This window comes from Nomia melanderi, chromosome 2 (assembly GCF_051020985.1).
Source record: "Nomia melanderi isolate GNS246 chromosome 2, iyNomMela1, whole genome shotgun sequence".
In the NCBI taxonomy this organism is placed as follows: Eukaryota; Metazoa; Arthropoda; class Insecta; order Hymenoptera; family Halictidae; genus Nomia; species Nomia melanderi.
Genome location: NC_135000.1, coordinates 12,869,776 through 12,890,602, shown reverse-complemented (window position 1 = coordinate 12,890,602; position 20,827 = coordinate 12,869,776). Strand labels below are relative to the sequence as shown.

Here is a 20,827-nt window from a genome sequence, read left to right as displayed (position 1 = left end):
ATTTGATCTATTGTATGGTACACTTGGAGTATTGTTTTATACTCTGAAGTTTTACCAACGGCAGAAAAGTTTGCATTTAAATCAATTTAGTCTGTACATTCAAATCTATTTAATCACTATATATCAATCAACAGACATAGAAAAGGAGTATAAATGACAAACGAGGTGGGACGTTGTTTATAACATCGTATAGGTCAGTCATTAGAAATAGTTGCCTCAATTATTGCGATGATTAATATATAAAAGTAACATTAAGATAGAGAAAAAAATAAAATTCCGTGGACCTTTTACGCAGATAATAACGTCATACGTTCGTAACTATTAATAGGCGATATAAAGTCACAAAGAGTGTGATCGTAAATGCCTTGATCCAAGAAAGTCGCGCAATGACTTGGATAAATGGCAGTCGTTGTTCTCGAGTGCAGAAGAGAAACCACGAGCTTCAATGCGGTAAACAGGTGAAAAATAGAAAACCATTACAGTCAATTTCAATAATTTTTTAACGATTTACCAAATGACGAGTAATTTTCATGTACGTATATATCTAATTAAAATTATAAGCACTTGAATTAAATTTTTTATTTCTTCTTCTGAACTTTGTTGTATAACTTTATATTAATATTAAATTCGTAACGTGAATCTCTGTATCTCTTACGTATTAACAGTATTTTTGTCAGCCCAAAAGGAACATACTGTAATTGTACGATGTACAATTAAAATTTTGTTATGATATATTTTAATACAGTCTATGATATTATATTTAACATCACTCATAATTGTCCAAATAACAGATTTTATATATTATCCTACTTTCGAAGGGTAAATATTTATTACTATATATTGATATATGTACTGTATAACTGGTAGCATAAGTGACACTTCTTTAGAGTACTTATCATTCTTACTATAACAGAATGCTTGTTATTTCAAACATTCAAATTACAAAACACGGATAATAAAGTAGCAGTAAATGTATTCATAAAGCAGGCACGAAAAATATAAAAAATGTTGTTAACAAATAATAGGAGCAAAAACTGAACTTGTTAATAAATGTTATTTATATGAAAATTAATAAATGACGTTTCAATTCTATACGATATTTTAACATTTTATTCAGTTTGAATTCAAATGAAAATATTTCTTAGCTCTTACCGAGTTAATTGTCATGTTGTCCTTTATTTGTAATTTTAAAAAATTGAAACTGACTAATTTAAGTATTAATTTATTAATGTATCATTGTATTTGAATGTCGCAATAAGTATATTTTATAGCTGACTCATTCCGACTACGTGACTGATGGCATACTTAATTTAAAAAAAAACCGCGTTAAACTACCAGTAATAGACGGAAGTTAATGAACATTATTTCGTTCATCACGTATCATGTAACGTTAATTCATGTTCATGTTCCGTTGTAGAAGAAAATAATTACTCTTCGGCATTAATAGAGTTGTAGAAATGCGTTTCATTACTGAAACGAGAAGTGGACCGTAGGTTTGTAAGTATTTCCAGCTTGTCTTTCAGCTTGAAGAATAAATAAGTTTTCTCTAATTATGCTCTCATTTACACTTATATGTATTTAATGTTTACACTCACACGGGCGTGCGTCAGGGCACGTTTGTAATGTAATAGCCTTTCTGTCACTTATAAGCTGTAATGATATACATAATACGGTGTAAAATAGTTCGCATACCAGCAACACCATTAGCAGTGACAAATTGATAGTGCGATATTAATGGGAGCACCTATTAAACTCTACAAGAAACCGACAATTTTTTCGTTGTGCAACCCCACGCGTGACCTCCAAAATAGTCTGATTTAATGCAAATTAGGTCAGAAAATGTTGCGACAGCTAACGCGCCCGTGTTTCGAGGAGATTCACATCTTAATTATATGAGCCATTTCCTCTGACGCGCATTTTGTTGTGCAACGTCGACCGTTCTACGATTTATAATTCGAGACTCGGAGAGTGTCAGCCAAGATTTAGAACGAAGTAAACTTAATGCAGGAACAAATGCCGCGGCACGAGCGGCGTTACTGGCAACTGAAGCTGCACGAGGGCTGTTATTGTCGAGTCATTAAGCTTCGATGAAAACTTTTATAGCGCGCACACTGATTAATAACGAGATCCTACTCTCGCTTCGCTGAACGTCCGTTCAGATTGTGCATCTCATTGTAATGTGTAATAACAAGAAACATAAAAGTTAAGATGCTGCGAAACAGCAGCGGTATGATGATAAATATTAAGTGTAAACATTCAATCAACATATGCATTTGCGTGAATAAAAAGACAATGGTACACGGAAAACGGTAGCAATGACATTAATAGTAATAAGGCAGAATAGTTGTAATCGAATAAAACATATGCAGGGTGACTCATTTTAATCTATAAATACAGTCAACTCCGGAATTATTCATTATTTAAAAAATATCTTAAATGCAATTTTTTCTGTTCTGAGAGGACAGTAATTTGACATATTTAATTTGTCTCTAGGTAAATAGGTCACTACTATGTTTTAAGAGTATATTCGTGTAATTGTTTTTGAATCATTCGATGCAACAGAACATTGTATATAAAAAAGTGTTAAAAAGATTGAATTTAAGACATTTTTTAATAAAATACAGTTTCGGAAATAATTGCATTTATGAATTAAATTGGAACACCCTATATACAGTGGGACCCTCTTTATCTGGTCTAAACCGGATTGGTTGAGACCGGACCCAATGCGAATAGTCTGGAAAATTTGTTAGGAACATAAATAACGCAGATACATTTCAATTTTTATTGCATACTATATATACTTCTATAGCAATATTAACAGTATACCTACTGTAAAAAACTACACCGTGAAAGTAATCCTTTCATATCGTAAACCGGAGACCCAAGATAGAGATTGACAGAGACATAGACGTAGACTCAGTGTGTTATCAGTAATTAGTGAAACAAAATAAAAATAATGATTATGTTTTATAATTTTTAACTTTGTAACTACCATTTTTGGTCTTCATTGCCTTACAGCACAAATCCAAAAACGTGTATTTTAAATAACTTCTTAATTTCGTAAACGGAATAGTTATTTATTTATCATTTTTTCTCTGTATTTTATTACACCAAGAAAATTGTTTCGTATGTTTCTTTCCTTTTTAGTCATATCATTCTCTCCAATAATTATGTATATTATTGCTTATAAAAATTAAGAATTGATATCTTCAATCGTCATTGTTCTTGTAATTTATACTTAAAAAATTTTTTTGATAATTCTTCCATTTCAACTTTAATAGTTCGATAGTTATATTAAATTTATGATTTTTACGATTGTTCATGAGTTATATTGGTATTATTTTTGAGTATTATTATTTAAGATTACACAAATGAAAATTTGTTGTAATCAATTATAATGTTATAATGTATATTGTTATCTTCATTCTTTATGTTGTAAATTTTTCACACAGTATGAAAACGGAAATGTTGTTTTAAATTTCTATTTTATTGTGAACGTTGACGTCATTTCTGGTCAATGAGGGGTTAAGATTATGGTGGAGATTGTCGTTTCAGTAGTTACGAAAGACTGTCTCCGCGAGAGTGTGAATTGAAGGGAAAAATTGGAAAGCATAGGCACAGCGGAGCTTGGAGGAAATATTTCGTAATAATCTTTGCTGTTGCTAATTATTAAATGCCTGCTTTTCAAGTAAGATATATGTTGCGATATAAACATATGCATATGTGCCTTCATTTCAAATTGTTAAGACATATGCAAAAGGCCTAGGGGAACGTCTGGTAAACAAGGCACATGTAATAAGGTAATAAGGTACTTAATTAATTAAACTATTATTAACCTTATCATTCCCGATCTTTTTCATGATTTCAACATAATTTACTGAAAGATCCGAGTTTCTCAATTCTCGTTACGAAAATCCTTTCGTCTTAAATTTTCAAATAACTTCTCAAAGCATTTTACAAAATGGATTGTTTATTGTACTTTTATTCACTTATATTATGTTATTGAAATTGAGCTACATATTTCATTCAAATATTCTTATCACGAGTGTCACAAACGTATGTGAACGTAAATATACAATATTAACTTGTAAAGGTATATATTTCACAGTGGTATGTATGCACGTATTCAAATAAGCTTTTTTCCCAGTGGCAGACATTTAAAAGTTTTCTAAACTTAATATGTAAGTATAAGTATTATGAGCATTATCATTGTTTTTTATCCGCAAATGTATTATTTTATACAATGTCAATAATACAGATTTTAACAGTAATAAGTTGTTTTTACGTCGTTTATAAAATAAATAGTTCAAAATGAATCTTATCTGAGATTACAAAGTTTAAATTAAAAAATGAGTGTTGTCATTATTGTACTTTATACAAACGTGTTTTATTAATCGTCACATGTTTATTACCAATTTCTTTATTAAATTTTGCTTTTGCTTATTAATATATTATTAACGTTTACGTTTAAATTCAGTACTATAACAAATACTGTATAAAATAACACACTTATGTATAAAATTGGTATTAAATTCTGTTTTTCTATAAAATAACTTAGGAAACAGGGTTAAATAATTGTTTTACAATTTTGAAGAAAAAATAATTGGACGTATGATATTATGAAGTAAAATTTTTTATTTTTATTTTCATTTTAATAATAAGTAAAATATGTAATACAATTGAAGTTTCTACATAACAAAAATATGATTAGATATACTAAATCTATTAAATGAGCCACTCATTGGACAAATCAATTCACTCCACAAAAAAAAAGCAGAGAAAAGTGATACAATAATTATATATTGATTTTTATAATTTCCCTCTAAATGAAAGATAGAATTATCCGAATAAAATGCATTTTTTTTATTAACACAGGTACAGCTTCAATCTAACAAATATGTAAAATACATAAAATAGTATATTCTTGAAGTAACTTTCATTATTATTACAATTTTTCGATGACCAAAAGACTTTTTACTATTTCGTGGTACCAAATTCATTCATATTGAAATTTACATTCAATATAAAAAGTTAAGAGCCAATAAAGTGTTGTAATGATAAAATCTTCAAAAATTTACAGAGTGCAGTTAACTAATTTGGTCAATGAGAAGTTCAAATATAGATATAGTTTATTCAAGTCGCCAATCATTAACCAACATAAACATATTGTACACCGAACATTGTGGTTTATACATTGTTTCGTAATCAAACAGTTTCATTCTTCTAAAACAGGTCATTTCACATTTAATATCTTCGCGACTAGCGTCACAAATCTGTGACACTCGACATTTCATATCTTGTGTAAAGAAAATTAAATTTCGCGCGTATTTACATTTTAATAGAAACATTAAATTAAAATCGTAATGAACAGTGTAACGAGAAGGAAATTAACAAGATTCTTCTCTCGAATTTTATTTTCATTTTGCAAAGGCTATTTGTTGCACTTAATGAAATATTGTAACTACGAAGATGGCTACTGAAACAAACGTTGGTCTCGGAGGTGTGAAACAAAGTAAGCATTGCATAAAATACAGAAATGAATTCTCTTGTTTTCGAAATGCTAAGCAATGCGATCGCGTTCTTCTTTGGGTTACGATGAGGATAAAACCTACTGTGAATTGAGTCTACGATGCGATGGTACTGTTGGACATGGGAAAGGAACATCGCGATCGCGCTGCGTGGCACTCAAACGGTTAAAGTGGTTTCTCGCGTCGTGAAATAGCGACACGAAAACCAGCGGAGTCTTAATTGTTTTATTGCAGTCAGCCTAGTGGAGCAGGATGTCTGAATAGTTACACGCTGTGTATGTTAAGGACATACTTTTACCTCCTCGTAATTCTTTGGCACAAACTGGATCTCAGGATTCTTGAGCCATTGTTTGAGAACAAGGAACAAAGCTTCCGTTCTCCGAAAATTTTTATATCGAGTGGATATAGCCACACTTTTTCATTTCTTTCTTTCTAAATAAAGACAAAGAAGCACTCGCGTTTTTGTCAAGATGAGTTAGCGAAGAAGAGGTTTTTGAGTACTTTAATTTTTATTCAAGAACAGAACAGAACAATGTATTTTTCTTTAAACTTTTTTCGCCATCTTTTGCTGTTCTCAAGATAGAAAGGAAAATGTGCATTTTTTTCAAAGGATGGTTTCATTCCTCCGAATTGATATTCGTCATGAAAAACAATTTTATAATTTTTTAATTATCAGATTCGATACCTTTCCTTGTGGGTAATTTGATGAGTGTTGACGAGACGGGAGTGAGCGAGTTGAAGCTAACGACATTTAGAGAAAAGTGTATTACTCAGACGATCTCTGACCTCTGCGATCTAAATTCGAAATAATGAAACATGCATAACATTGATGCACTATCAGAAACCGTTTCGGTATTAGGTAATATAAAACGCATAGCAACCAGGAGAATCGCGGAGACTTTCGCAACAGGCGAACGGATTATGTTCAACAAGGATAATAATCCAAGGCGCAATAATGTTCCATCTTGTCTGCGATCGACGAAGTGCAACGGACAATGATTCAAATGACTTCAAGTCTGTAATTCAGTAAGTGTCAAATGTGCACCACTGAGCAGGAGTAAGAAGATATGACGACATGAATTGCAAAAGAATAAGGTGCTGAGTTTCTAATGACTTCTGGAATCGAATAATAACGAATGCCATCTTGTTATGAAAAATTGGAATAAATTAAAAAGATTACTTGGAGTCTGATGCAATATTCTTTAATTAGATTCATTGGAGATATAATATAAAGATTTTCTCGAATAAATGTATGATAATGTGATGATAATATAATAATAATTATATATTGTACGATTTAAATATTTTAATTGGAAAACATGTTTTCGTTATTTGTGTTACATGTACATAGCTTAAAAAATTGTTGCTTATAAATAATATACTACATAAGAATTCTGAATAAGTACTTGAAATTTTATAAGTTGCATTATATTCTTTATGTCTATGTAAATTTTAAGTTAATGATATGTATGTGAGATTTAGCTTTTCTTTATTCAGTATCTATTTCGTAAATGTGGACAATTAAAACATTAATTTAAACTACTAACTAATAATACCCGTAAAATTGCAAAAACTATAGACTCTCAATGTATTGAAAACAATTACCTATTGTTAAATATGGCTTTTTAAATTTTTCATTGAAATGTAAAAAGAAAAATCCAGTATAATAGATACAATGACCACTGCTATTAGGATTTTTTTGTTACAGATAATTGTGAACAATTTTAATCTCACGGTTCCAAAATGCTATAGCTGTGTAATTATATCAGTGAATTGGTATCGAAGGAGTAATTACAAGCTAAATTGTCCATAAAACTTCAATATGAAGTACCTATTCATTGCTGCTAACAGCGAAAGAATTTGTTTTTAGTTATTTCTTTGAGTGATTATTAATAAACCGTTACCATATTACATCGTAAAGGGAAATTGTTCGTAATTATATATAATCAAGGACAATTTACTGATTTCAGTGATCTTGAAATATGTTGTCACAGTATATGGTCTGATCTTTTTATTTACATATATAAATGCCCTTCAACCGTAGTTTTAAAGTTCCGCGAAAATATTTTTAATACCACATGCAATATTTCTTGAAAATTATGATTAGGTTTTTTACAGTAAACATGATTGTTATTTAATGCTTCTTATACCAGATAGTTCCAATTTTCCGAGCGATGATAATATTTATTATTACATTTTACCATATAGTCTTCATCGTATATTTCTATTATATTTTGTCGTGTATTTCAATTCTATTCTTTATATAACAGATATTATAACTATTTTATTTTATTACCGACAAATATGAAAGTGAACCAGTAAAAAAGTATTCAATCTTTTCAGTAGTTGTTTTATACGTATAAAACAGTTCGTAACTGTATTAAATATTATTATGTATATTATATCTAAGCGTTTTTATTTTATAAAAACGACAGAGACGTGTTGTGCGGACAAAAACACGTTGCATGCGGGAATAGTTTCTAGAAAATGCGTGTGCTAAGCCAATGCAATTACCAGTGTGAAATGAAATACATATAAAACATAAAAAAAATAAAAAAATGTTCGACAATTATCGTAAAAACTTTATGTTTCCTATCATGTATAAAAGTTACTTTTCTTACTAACGATCATATCTACCTTCACACATGCACGAAGCAAAGGGAAATATGTGATCGGCACGTAGAAACGATATCATCAAAGATCAATTTCTCGTTGGAATCGATAATTCGCTTCCAGCTCTAACTTGCGTCGACGATTAAAGTAACGATAACGTTAAAGTAGTTAAGGAATGTCAAATCAAACCCTGAATCGTGTATGTTTAACTATAATTCATGTCTGGTAAAGTTTAATGATCGATCACTGTGACGGAGTTAGCGTGGCTGTTAGCACTGGGCAACGAGTGATAAGTTAAACTCACACCGCCATGAAATTCTATACGCGTAAGTGAATAAAACCGACACTATTGTACTGAGTCTCGCATTGCCCAATCCCTCATTTGCATATTTTCTGTTATTTTCCGCGGAGTATGTCTACTGGTATTTCTTTATCTGTCAACCATTAGATCGCTATACTAGGTGGCTAAATCAAAACAGACGTAGTGTAATTCCTTGGAATCTGTTTAAAGTATCAATAAGAGTATCAAATTTTATATAAATTCATTTCATTTTATAAATGAAGCCACGTATGGTATACATTAATTGATTTATACTTTTATTTCCTAGTTGTCTTATTTCTGTTTCATTTATGTTATTTCGTTATATTTTGGTAATTTTTATTTGTACTTGTTTAACTAAGAAATTTGGTTAACTAAGTCCTTCATAATTAATTTTCTATTTAATAAAGGTTTCATGATTGACATTTCCAAAAAATCAAACATGCTCTTAACTGATTTAAGTTTTCAATTTTGCAACACTTATTAATTTATCATTATTAATAATCATTAACGGATGAGAGAGAAAAAAGTCAAACATAGAAGTCAATAATTTTATTTTTAAATATCATTAAACTTTAAAATAATATTAACATTCCGCATATTATACGTACGTATATGCCTAGCAAACAAGACTCAGTTCAAAACATGTATAGTTTTCTTAAAATGGTACAAATAAATACCTATATTACAATATCTAAATAGTTTATGAGAATTAATAATTAATTTATTAGAATGTAATTTCATAAGGGACATCACATCTTATAATTTGTCTTATACGTTTTGTATAAATATTTGTTATATTTTTTCTGTAATTTTCTGTAGAAATTAAAAAAAAGCTATAAGAAAACATAAGACTTGAGTCACTGTTTATTGATATCTGCAGTTGTAAACCTTTTTGTTTATTTATTTTAAAAACAGGACACTTTTTTCAAAAATAAAAAGTAAGTGACTACGTGAATGCATTTTCTGTAAATAGTTTCTAATATTAATATACATAAAATATAAATAAATGTAAACGGAATCAAGAAAATATTACAGGAGAACGAAAAAAAATATCTTGCAAAAACAATCAATTTCTATCACACAGATATTTGCAATGTATCATTAATAAACTAATAAATAAATTAAATACACTAATATCTGTCATTTAATGAATCATTTTGAACTTGAGTACTGATCTCATCCAGTTGTTTACATTTTTAACTTCCGATACCTTTAGATTGTATTATAGAAATGTTTGAAACACGAACATTCATCTAAGTGCTTTGGAACATAAATCACAATTCCGTGCGACTGCAGGATATAGCATTTACGTAAGGTGGAGCTAAGTGTGACTCTGATATGACAGTGATAATTCCTGGTACAATGTAGTTATAAACCTGTACTGCTGACAAACAAACTTTGCACATCTTTACGAACTAATATACCTACACCACTATCAACACGTTGACTACCATGAGAATTTCGAACGTTTTTATATACTAATACATAACAAAGGCAAACGGTATTAGAAATAATTATTAATCATTTGGTATCACAGTACTCGTATTATGCTGTCATTTAGTTATTCGTCTTACATGAATATTTTTATTCGACATCAATTTTCTTATTGCAATTCTATTTAAGCAATTTGGAAGCTCCGATCACCGGTGACTACTGTGGCAGTCAACGTGTTAATATAAAAAACCTTGCAGCATGCCCCATTTCAACGTATTCGTCATTCATTCGAAAAGCATTCATAAAAGAAAGTGAGTCATGAACATGCAAACCTCGTCAAACTTGGTGTAATACGTTCATTCGTTACGCGTTGAATGAACAGCATTTTCTTTCTGTAGTCTTATCGAATATCTACCATATTTTGAATATTTACGAAGTATACCCCTGAGTTAATGTATATTTATAAGTATCGTTTAAATTTAACTCGACAATCGAGTTCGTGTGGCATCACGATACTTCACTTTAGTATTCATTAATAATCCCAGTGACATTAAGAAAAGAATTTGCGTGATTTGACTCTTGTACATATATTTTCGTTTGATTTTTCTTGCTGAATCAAAGATTTCCTTAGTGAAGATCAGTGTTTAGTAAAATCTTTCAATAACAAATAAGAAGTAACAATAACGAATAAAATTGTATTCAGTAGTAATAAACAAACAATGAATAAATTTTTATTTGAATATTTTTTTATTTGTTATTCGAAATACAAATATAAATATTTATTATGACGAGTACAATGTTTTATTTGTATCGCGAAGATGCCTCAATATTAGGATCTTTTTCACGTTAAAATATAATTGTTTGTATATAATGTTCTAGGATTAATTTTATTTAAGTATTGAATCATAACTTTTAATGATGATCCTTTTAATGAACCGCTAATAATAATTAAGCAATCTTTCTGCTCCATTCCACTACTATAAAGAAATCACACGTCAGATTAGTGAAACAAGTTATTTGAACAAATAAAGGAATTATTCCAATAATTTCAGTAGTCTGTTTCACATAACAAAATTTGTTTATTTCCCCGTATTCTATTCTAAGCATTCTATTAATAAAAATTCGTTAAGAAAATTGTTCTATATAAGTATTTCTTTATTCAAAATAATTCAGTTAACAATCGACCATAGTATATATTTAGACAAACGTTGTTGTTTATATGCGGCCCTCACAGGTGTAGCGTGCAAAATTGGTGTAATTCGTGTAATTGGTTCAACAGTTATACTCTGAAGGCATTGGATTTCGAAAAGCAGCAAGGAAAACGCACGTCCATTTGTATCGTGGGTGTGGTACGCAGCGTGAAATACTCTCGAGATATCGAATCGATTCGAAAGCATTGAACGTATTCGGATGTTCTACACGCAGCTAAAGCAATAGTTGTCGTGGTAATGCTCGTGCCAGGGTTTCTATACTTGATCTTACAATCAGTCGTTTTGATAAAGTTTATAATTTTGTATTTATAAATGTAGTGTATTATAAATAAGTATCCTAACCATTTAATATACGTACATATGTAAATAAAAGAACGATATTGAAAGTTTATTCATCACAAAGCATTCTACCAAATGAAATCATTCCTAACAGACATTCCATTTTTTTAACAGTCAATTGAATTTCATTATTTGGAATTTTATTGTACATTAAACGATTTTCGATGATTTTTAAGAGTTGATATATTGTTTTCTGAAGTAGTTCTTCGAAGTAACTTTTGAGATGTATGTCTTATTTATGAAAAACATATAATTTTTGTTGGAAAATTAAGTATATTTTGAAAACGGCATCACTCGAATTTACATAGCAGGATTCTATTTATTTGAACTTGTCGTGAAACGAAACTATTTGAATAACTGGATATTGCTAGGACAAGAAAAGACGATTCAATTCTTCCTTTCACTAGTGTTTATTCGTTCATATGATATGAGCTGATATTTAGGCAACTGGATTTATCCTAATTATGTTATGTCCAAATATGCAGCCTTTTATTTTGATGCTGGTGTAGAGGGCAAAGACATGAGTTCATATAAGCGGTATGTCGCGTGACCTTGGTTTGAATAAATGGTTCGGATAATGCGAGCTCAGTAACACGTTCGGAAATCGAGTCCTGTGACAAAATTTATTGGGATGCATAGAGGTCGCATAAATGGATTTTTAGTGCAACGACTAGAGCACTAGTAAAAGTGTAGCACTATTAATTATTCAAATAATAGAGGTTTTAGGCTTATCACAGTTTTGATGAGTTTATTCCATGTTACTTTTGCTTTATTTAACCCTTGATCACTAATCTATAAATTAATATGATAAAAATAATCAAATCATATAATTAAATACTTCATGTATTTTTCATAAATCATGCAATAATCATTTAATAATAATATATAATATAATCTAAAAATTCACAACAATAAATTATTCGTGTAGATTAATTTATAATATTGTTATGTAATCTAATTTATTTGTTTTTTTTTTGTATCATTGATTTAAAACAGAAGTGTTGAAATTAATGTTTCTTTTGTAATTTTTGTATGATAATCAAAAATATTGGGAAAACGACAGCTTAGTGATCTAAGGTGAAATAATGTAATACATGATAGATATTAAGTTTCATAAATGTTATTTCTTACAAGTTTACGCAGATTTTTGCAATGATAAGAATACGTATTCCGATTCTCTGTTCTCGAAGTTATAATTTCAAAAATCAGTATGAGCGAACGCCTATTTTCTTAGGAACAATATAATAAAATGTGCAATAAATATCCGTGAATCTAGTGTTAATTTTATTTTACTTTCGTAATATATATTAAATGGTAGCATGCAAATTAATGTTTTTTATTGAAAAGTAATAGTAAAAACATTATTAAAATAAAATAACAGGTTGTCGATAATTTTTTAAAGCTATTATCAAAGATAGGGGTAGACATATTAATAAATTTTGATTAATGCAATAAGATATAATTCTTTTAACTAAGTATTATGCAATTTCAGTTAAGTTCAGACTTTATTTAAATTTCTAAATTTACTATTATATCTTTTAAATGTGTAAAGTAGTGAAAACAATTATGAACAAAACTTAAAAATTAATTTTACTGAGAATACGTTTCTCACTGAGTGTTAATTTCATACAGAATTGCATAAACTGCAATTTGATCACATATTAATAGAGACGTTCAAACCATAACTGTATTTTTAATTACAGGTGATTGTCTATAAATATTATCATAACCAACCGTAATATTGCCTCAATTTTAGAAATAATGATTACAGAACGTATCTCTTAATAAAATTAATTCTTGCATGTTAATTCAAGTTATGAGTAATAAGTACAATACAATTCCGATTATCCAGCATGCTCCGTACCAATACAGTATCGGATAATCAAATATGTCGGATAATTGGACTAAACCAATATATACGATGAAAATGGAATATATAATTTAAAAAACAACGGAATAATAGAGTAATATAATTTGTTAACGAAAATAAAGTATATAAATGTAAAATATTTCTTTTTAACTTTCTTCTTTTTCTATAGAACACAAGAAAGTTTGAATATTATATGGTTATCTCTAATATAGATTTCTTAGCATCAGAAAATAACTTTAATAACGCGATCATTACATAGATCGAAATGGAAACGTATTCACTGGATAGTAAATCTTTTGGAATTTGCATACGCATAACGATTGGAATACACGTGAGAATAATGTGTACACATTTCATTTAAATAAAGCACTTTACGTCTGATATGTCCATTTATATTATAAATAAATCGATTCTAAATACTTTTGTGGGCCAGTGTACATATGATTTTACCTACATAATCATTTAATCGTAACCTTTAATTTCTTAAAGGTTTCAAGTATATTCTCTAAATCAGAATTTATGGACAATTGTCTGTTATGATGATCAGTGATTGCACTGTACCTATGTACATGTGACGTATCAAAGAGCTGTGCAGAATCCCCCCCCTTCCAGAAGAAGTGCTTTCCTGCGCACGTATAAAACCGGTGAAAGCGCCTGCCGGCCCTCCAGACCATCGCGTAGTACGACAACAGCAAGAGCTCCGTCGACTACAATCACGTCAATTTCAGATTAACAAATAACCATCTTCCTCTTTCTAAATAAAAAGTTTCGTCAACGTAATTGGCAATATTCTTCTCATTCTCCGTTTGTGTAGTCCCCTGTGATTCGACATTTCTGTCACGCTCGCCGGCTATTGTGATTAGAGTAACTGTAATCAGGAGTGATAATGAAGATGGCAGTTCTCAGAACTTTGATGATCATGTCTTTAATTGGAACAGAGGTGTTGGGATACCCGCCGCAAGAAAGACTCATGCCTGGTAAGCCTGTGAACATATTTTTTTTATTACACTTGTAAGTTTCTTATGTTTTCTCATACATAAACTGTACACTTCCTGGTAGTTGCATTAGATGCATGAGATTGAATTAAAATTTCGAGGAAACAATGTTTCTACAGAATTGAAGCTTTTTTAACATCATGCTTCATCGAGTTGACATAAATAGCTGAATGTATAAGTATTATATATTGTAGTATACATTTTTAATTATAATCTCCCAGTACTTTAGTTATTTAACTTTAGCGCCATTAACTACTTAAAGATTAGCGAAATAGATATACATATTCTTTAATTATTTATTTATATACCCGATTAAAATGTTTAGGAAAATTATTATACTTGATTTTGATAGATAGAAGTTCTATATTTTATATTAAATTAATTTATTTGTACATAAAATTTACTGACACAAACGTTTATAAGAAAAGTATATTCTTACTTTTCAATACTTTAATAGTAAGAATTTAGTTAGTGATTGTAAACACGTGTCACATTCATTTTGTTTTACTATAAATAATTTGTGTACAGTACCACAAACAAATGAGTAAGGAAAACTATTCTTATAACATGTCTCTTTAGTTATTGAATAAAAATGTCTTTACCCTTAATTACTTTGCTAATTCAAAATAACATTACAGAAATTTAAATGAAATTGCATTTGAATTAAATTAAGCTAACATTCATTTATGCAAACTCTATTATTATGATAAATAAATGCATCGTTTTATTAATATCTGCAGCCAATTTTATACAATCAAATATATTGGTATAATGTTAAATCTGTATCGTTAAAATTATTTTAACAGATATAACATTAAATTACTGTAGCACACTTTTTAATACATACATACATATAACGTATTTTTAAAACACTAACTTATATTCGGTATGTTAGCCGTATCTATATTGTGCGTATTTTGTATATATTTCTAGCATGTTTAAATATCGAAGGATGATATATAATCCTTCTTTATGTTATATCCAATGTAATGAAACACTGAATGCATTATTGTGTACAATCTGCATTTGATTTTAGCGTTTATTAATTGCATTGGAAAAATAGTTTTTTGCAAAAATTTGTAGTGTTGGAATTACTTACAGACTTATTTTCAATTGATGAAACATTAATAAAATATTAAAATCGTGGTATTAAAATTTATGATGTAGAAATACAAAAATTATAAAGGCTATGGAGGACCAGTAAAAGCTAATATTATTTGCCTATTATTTTATTAATATAAAAGTAAAATATATATTTATATATTTATACAAATAAAATTAATATTATATTAATTATTAATCAATATGGTACTTAAAATCTACGAGTTCAAAATAATAATAACAATCAAATCCGAAATCAAAGAAATAATTAAGTCTACTAAAAATCAAGTACAATAGAATATTAAAAAATATATGGACGTTACTGAGCAACATAATTAGTAATATGTCACTTAAATGAGTTGAAAGAGTAACCGAATAAACTATATTAAGATATAGTTAACAATATTGTGAAATATTATGACACACAAAGATTAAATATTAGTGTCATGTTTAAGCTATTGTCTGTTCTGTATAAATTACAGCAGCATTATAAAGAGACAAAAATAATGACTTCTGTCAGTTGAAGTTATTGAACTTGCTGATTGATGGTTTACATAATTAACGCTATATTGTTCATCTTGTTATCTAAATAAATGCCTCTCAGTTAGTGTAAAAGATTTATTTGCTGAGTAAATAAACTATTAATTATACTTCAAACACTCTATTTAAAATACTAGCAAGTTTACTTATGTACATAAGACCCTACTTAACACTGTCTAATATGGTAACTGACTTTTAACATTTCCTATAAATCTAAAGCTGTAATAAATTTATAAGTACTGAAATATAGAAATACATTAATGTTATTACAAATATATCATATTTTATTAAAAAGAATTCGTGTATTTATAAAATACTTATACCACAGTAAATCATTGATTTGTTCTTAAGGAATTAAATAAACATAAATTTAATGGTAGATGTCTATAGAGCATTTATTTTCCATTATGTTTAACACGTTTACGTTGACGTCCATTTATACGTCATATAAATTCCCTTCTTGTAACCGATGGGTTACGCGCCGGCGTGAACGTGTTAATGTCAATCATTCTTAGAGTTACGTATGTAAATACTTATATTGAAAAGTATTTATTTCTTATTTGTATAAAATTAATTCTTTTGTAAGTACTGAAAAGAGTTCAAGCTGTAATTTCTTACTTATATCGTATTGCTCTGCTTCGAATTTTAATGTAAAATATCATTTACATCAATAGTTACTGCTACAATATGTACGTGCACGGATAATACTCTCTAGTATAATACTCTAATGACTTTGTAAATAATAACTGTTCTAATATTTCAATTTTATTATTACCATACAATGATTGGTTTCATATTGTTTCAGCTTTGTACTTACACAACGAGTGTATAAAGTTGTCTATCCCCGTAAGCTTTGTCATCCCGTGGAGTCGCAGTTACCTCGGCCAGAGCCGTAATTTTCGCTAATTATCTTCTTTCTCTTTCCCTTTCGCTTCATCGCTGTTAGAATTGCTTTTATTCCAGACACTTATAGCCCAACCCGGTTTTCCATCCTTCGTTTCTCTTTTGCTCACACGAAAGTAGAACACTTCCTTCTATAGATGTTAATCATGGTAATCTCACAGTACACCGTCCCTCTTCTACGTGACAACATTCAAAACTGTTTTCAGTACAATTCGTTTATTTACGTCATAAAATCCTTTGTCTCTGCTTATGTTTCTTTTACGTTGAACCTTGAATCTGTGACTCCTTTTCTCGAAATAGATAGAAACACTGGTTTGATTTCATTACGTATGGTCTGTGCCATTCTTTGTCCAAGTAAAGATTGCTTTGGTATTTACTCGTAATGTATTATAAACATACTGTTACTTAGATTATTGCAACCAAATTTTATAGTTAAAATTGTAGAAGAGATTTTTATTGTCCATTGTAAAATTGTTAAAGTATTAACCATCTATATATCATTAAATATTTCCATGTTTAGAAAGTGTTATGATTATACTTATTACTTGTTGACAAGTTTATAGTATCATAATCTACGCGAGTAGGGTTATCAAATTAGTAGAACGAAATTGTGTACTTATGTAGTCCTTAAAATTTATCGTACTAATTTTTTGGTAAGATCGAATGTAAGTATTCAGGTTATGAACGTGTTAATGGAAAATCATGTGTGATTGCACATCCCCGTCGTAAATCTTCCTAGGTTTTCATTGGTTTCCGCGATTTAATGACCATGCTCTGATCACGGTGTTTTTACATGATTTTAATTAGTCTAATTGCTATAAAATTGAGGTTATAAATGTTTATGGGATACTATTAACTTTTTTCTCCAATGGATACCCGCCTAAATGCGTGTACTTTATAAAAATCGTTATTAAATTTGTTTACATAATATTTATCATAATATCATTGTTTTATTAGTTCCATATCAAATAATATAACTTTCCATGAAACATAAGGATGTAATATATTAAAGGAACATCAACATAACTTCATATTTTCGTAATTACTAATTACTAAAACGTTAACGCATTGTGAAAGTTCTGTGTAGTTAAAAATTCTGTAATTATAAAAGATTCACAATTTTCAGTATTAAAAAATACAACAAGCATTTCTCCTCAAACATATAAACCATTGAATTTACAATTATTAGAATAATTTAAGACACTAATTTGATCGGTCGCAGAATAGATTGCTAAATCAAGTTTATAAAAGTACATAAGCTCATGTACTTACATGCGGTCCTTCTATCGACAACAGGTTTCCCATTTACATCAAACTGGATTTATCAGGAGCCTTATCTGTTAATCGATAACATTCACGTGCGAACTTAAATACGAAGAAACCGACGCTACGTAAGTCAAGGAAGTTGTGCACTCTCCGTGAACAAGTTCCGTTGTGTTTCACCCTGCTGCATGATTATATATAATATATAAGATGATTCAAAATTATACAATCATAGTTTATTATAATTATTTCATATAAAAATCAAAGTATTGAACCTCTGTTTCAAGATAAAAAAGCTAGATAGATAGTAACTATAGAAATATAAAAAGAAAGATAATAATACATATTCTAAAACGTGTTAAAAATATAATATTAAAATTCAATAAAATATACTAAAATTTAAATATTAAGAGAATAAAATAGATCAAATATATTAAGGTGTAGAAGTGGGTCGATCATTTTTATCCAGTATATTTCTCTTAAACGGATCAGCTGCATGAATTCAAACGTAAATAATTGATATATCTAAGTAGTTTCTAACGCATGACAATGAGGAATGCACCTCGAATGCTTTTCCCATTGTGTTCATGTTTAATGTGTTCCTTATAGCTCATTCACTCCTTTGCACTTATGAATAGATTGTTTCGCATATGTTTACTATACTACTAAATAGAATAAGGCCTCGTGCAAGTGAATTGTCAAAGTTTTCTTGATTTTGTGTCATAGTGATAAACGATGACTATCAAACCGTTTGGAAATAATCGCTATAAGGTAAATTCCGAGAATATTTGAACATTTTCTTTAGTAACTAGATTCTAATGGAAAGATATAATTAAATGATTGAATAATTAGTAATTATTATTAATAATATTCATTTCTACTACATTTGAAAAAGCACTAAGATAAAATAATCAGAATTCTCAATTTTGTTGATAATCAACGCGTCAGTAGAGTATCCTTGTTTGGATAAAGTAACAAACTTAAAACTTTATATGTATATATAGTTGACAAACAAAATAGTGCAATTACCATCCAATAATATTATTCATATAAAACATTTACATAAAAATTGCAATCAATATTCTCGAAATACAGATAAAGAAGTATACATAGAAAATGTAGAATTATCTTTAATCCTTCTTTATTCAATCGTAATTTAAAAACCTTTGATAAACAATCTCTCCAAACAAGAATACCTCTTTAACACTGAAACAACCGTACCAGTCAAAATGGCTGATTTCGATTCTGTTATTTCGCAATTATTGATATCTTAAAGGCATTAAGTATTCGAAACGATCTTAATAATAAATAGTTTCACTTGAATTCTATAATAAACATCCAAAGAAACTGAAAATAATCTATTATTACAATTTTTATAGAGATTACATATCAATTGTATTAAATGCTCGGTAGTTCTAGTGTAAAGAAAATGTGTAACGGAAAGCTTATAAGGTATAAGTTACAGGAAACGTTCACACGTTCGCGACCACGTGTCACATATGCGTGACACAGCGGTCGTGAGAGAGCTCAGCGTCACATATGTGTGACGCTGTTGATGACCGTTGCTATGATGACAGTAATATATATTTGACGAATGGTACACACTACTGTGGCTTTGGTTATATCAAAATATCACACATATACAACGCATATATAAAATGCTTTGTTTGGTTTATTCACTATGTTTCAAATATAACAAGTGTCAAAGTTTCCGGGTGTAAGCTTTAAACAAATCGTATGTTTTAAATGTTCAACAATTTGCACTTCTAGAGCTCTGAAGCGGAACCATTGAACATCTGTCATTATACAGTGTAAAATTTTATCTTTAAGTATATTATAACATTTGGGTCTATATTCAATGAAAATACAATAAAATACAGCTATCACTTTTCTCTTTATGCGCATACCATTTAGTTAGTTATCATTTCGAGTTACTGATGATACGAGTGAATAAATATTTCGATTGGAAAGGGTTAAAAATTATACGAATAACACATCACACGAAACAATTGCAAGAAAGCCACGGTCCGCAATAACGGCATTTCAAATATCACCGTGGTTGCGAACGTGTTGACACATTGCGTACCAGCTAACTTTCAGAAAATTGAATTGTGCAGATGACAATTTTCAGTGAGATCAACTTATATCACTATACATACAAAAACTCAGACATGATAACGTTATGTAATATATTTTAAATAGATAATCAATTGGAATCAAATATAATATTGTTTTAAATGCTGTGGTAATTAGTAAAGTTGCATAGCTAAGTGTCTTTACATAGAAACGAGGTTTCTCGTTACCAGTACACAGTGTGTTAACAAAGTTTGGTCGGTGAACTTTGAAACAGTCTATACAGTGACGCGCCATGGAAACGCGTCATCCCGTAAGAACTGTGAGTGCATTTTCCCAGGAAGTGTAGAACAGCAAGGGCGATGAGCACGGACGCGTATAAGCTCGGTGACTGGTGTTGATGGAGAAACCAGTGATGATGTGGGGCAACGGAGGGTAACAATAATTCCTCGACGGGCGCGCACTGAAGTCGAGAGTATATACCTACACGCGGCACGTGATTCCACGTGCTTTTGCACGTGCTAACTGCAACCGATCAAGTCGTGGAACAGAAGGACAGAGAGAGAAAGAGAGTCACGCTCGCACACCTTTCCTCGCATATACGAGTTAATACCATCGAAGGAAAAGCACGACCG

General features: G+C 29.5%; 1 protein-coding gene across 4 annotated transcripts in view; it reads left to right on the top strand.

Annotated features, from left to right (window-relative positions):
- Positions 1–416: 416 nt before the first annotated feature.
- Positions 417–20,827, top strand: part of LOC116430751 (uncharacterized) — a 134,329-nt gene continuing 113,918 nt past the window's right edge. For 3 of the 4 annotated variants that reach the window (XM_031985294.2, XM_031985293.2, XM_031985295.2), the window contains exon 1: positions 13,994–14,294. In XM_031985294.2, the coding sequence (XP_031841154.2) occupies positions 14,204–14,294 (91 nt within the window). In that variant the 5' untranslated portion in view covers positions 13,994–14,203. Of the gene's footprint in view, positions 459–13,993; positions 14,295–20,827 lie in introns of those variants that run through there. The other variant, XM_076364334.1, reaches the window with a different exon arrangement.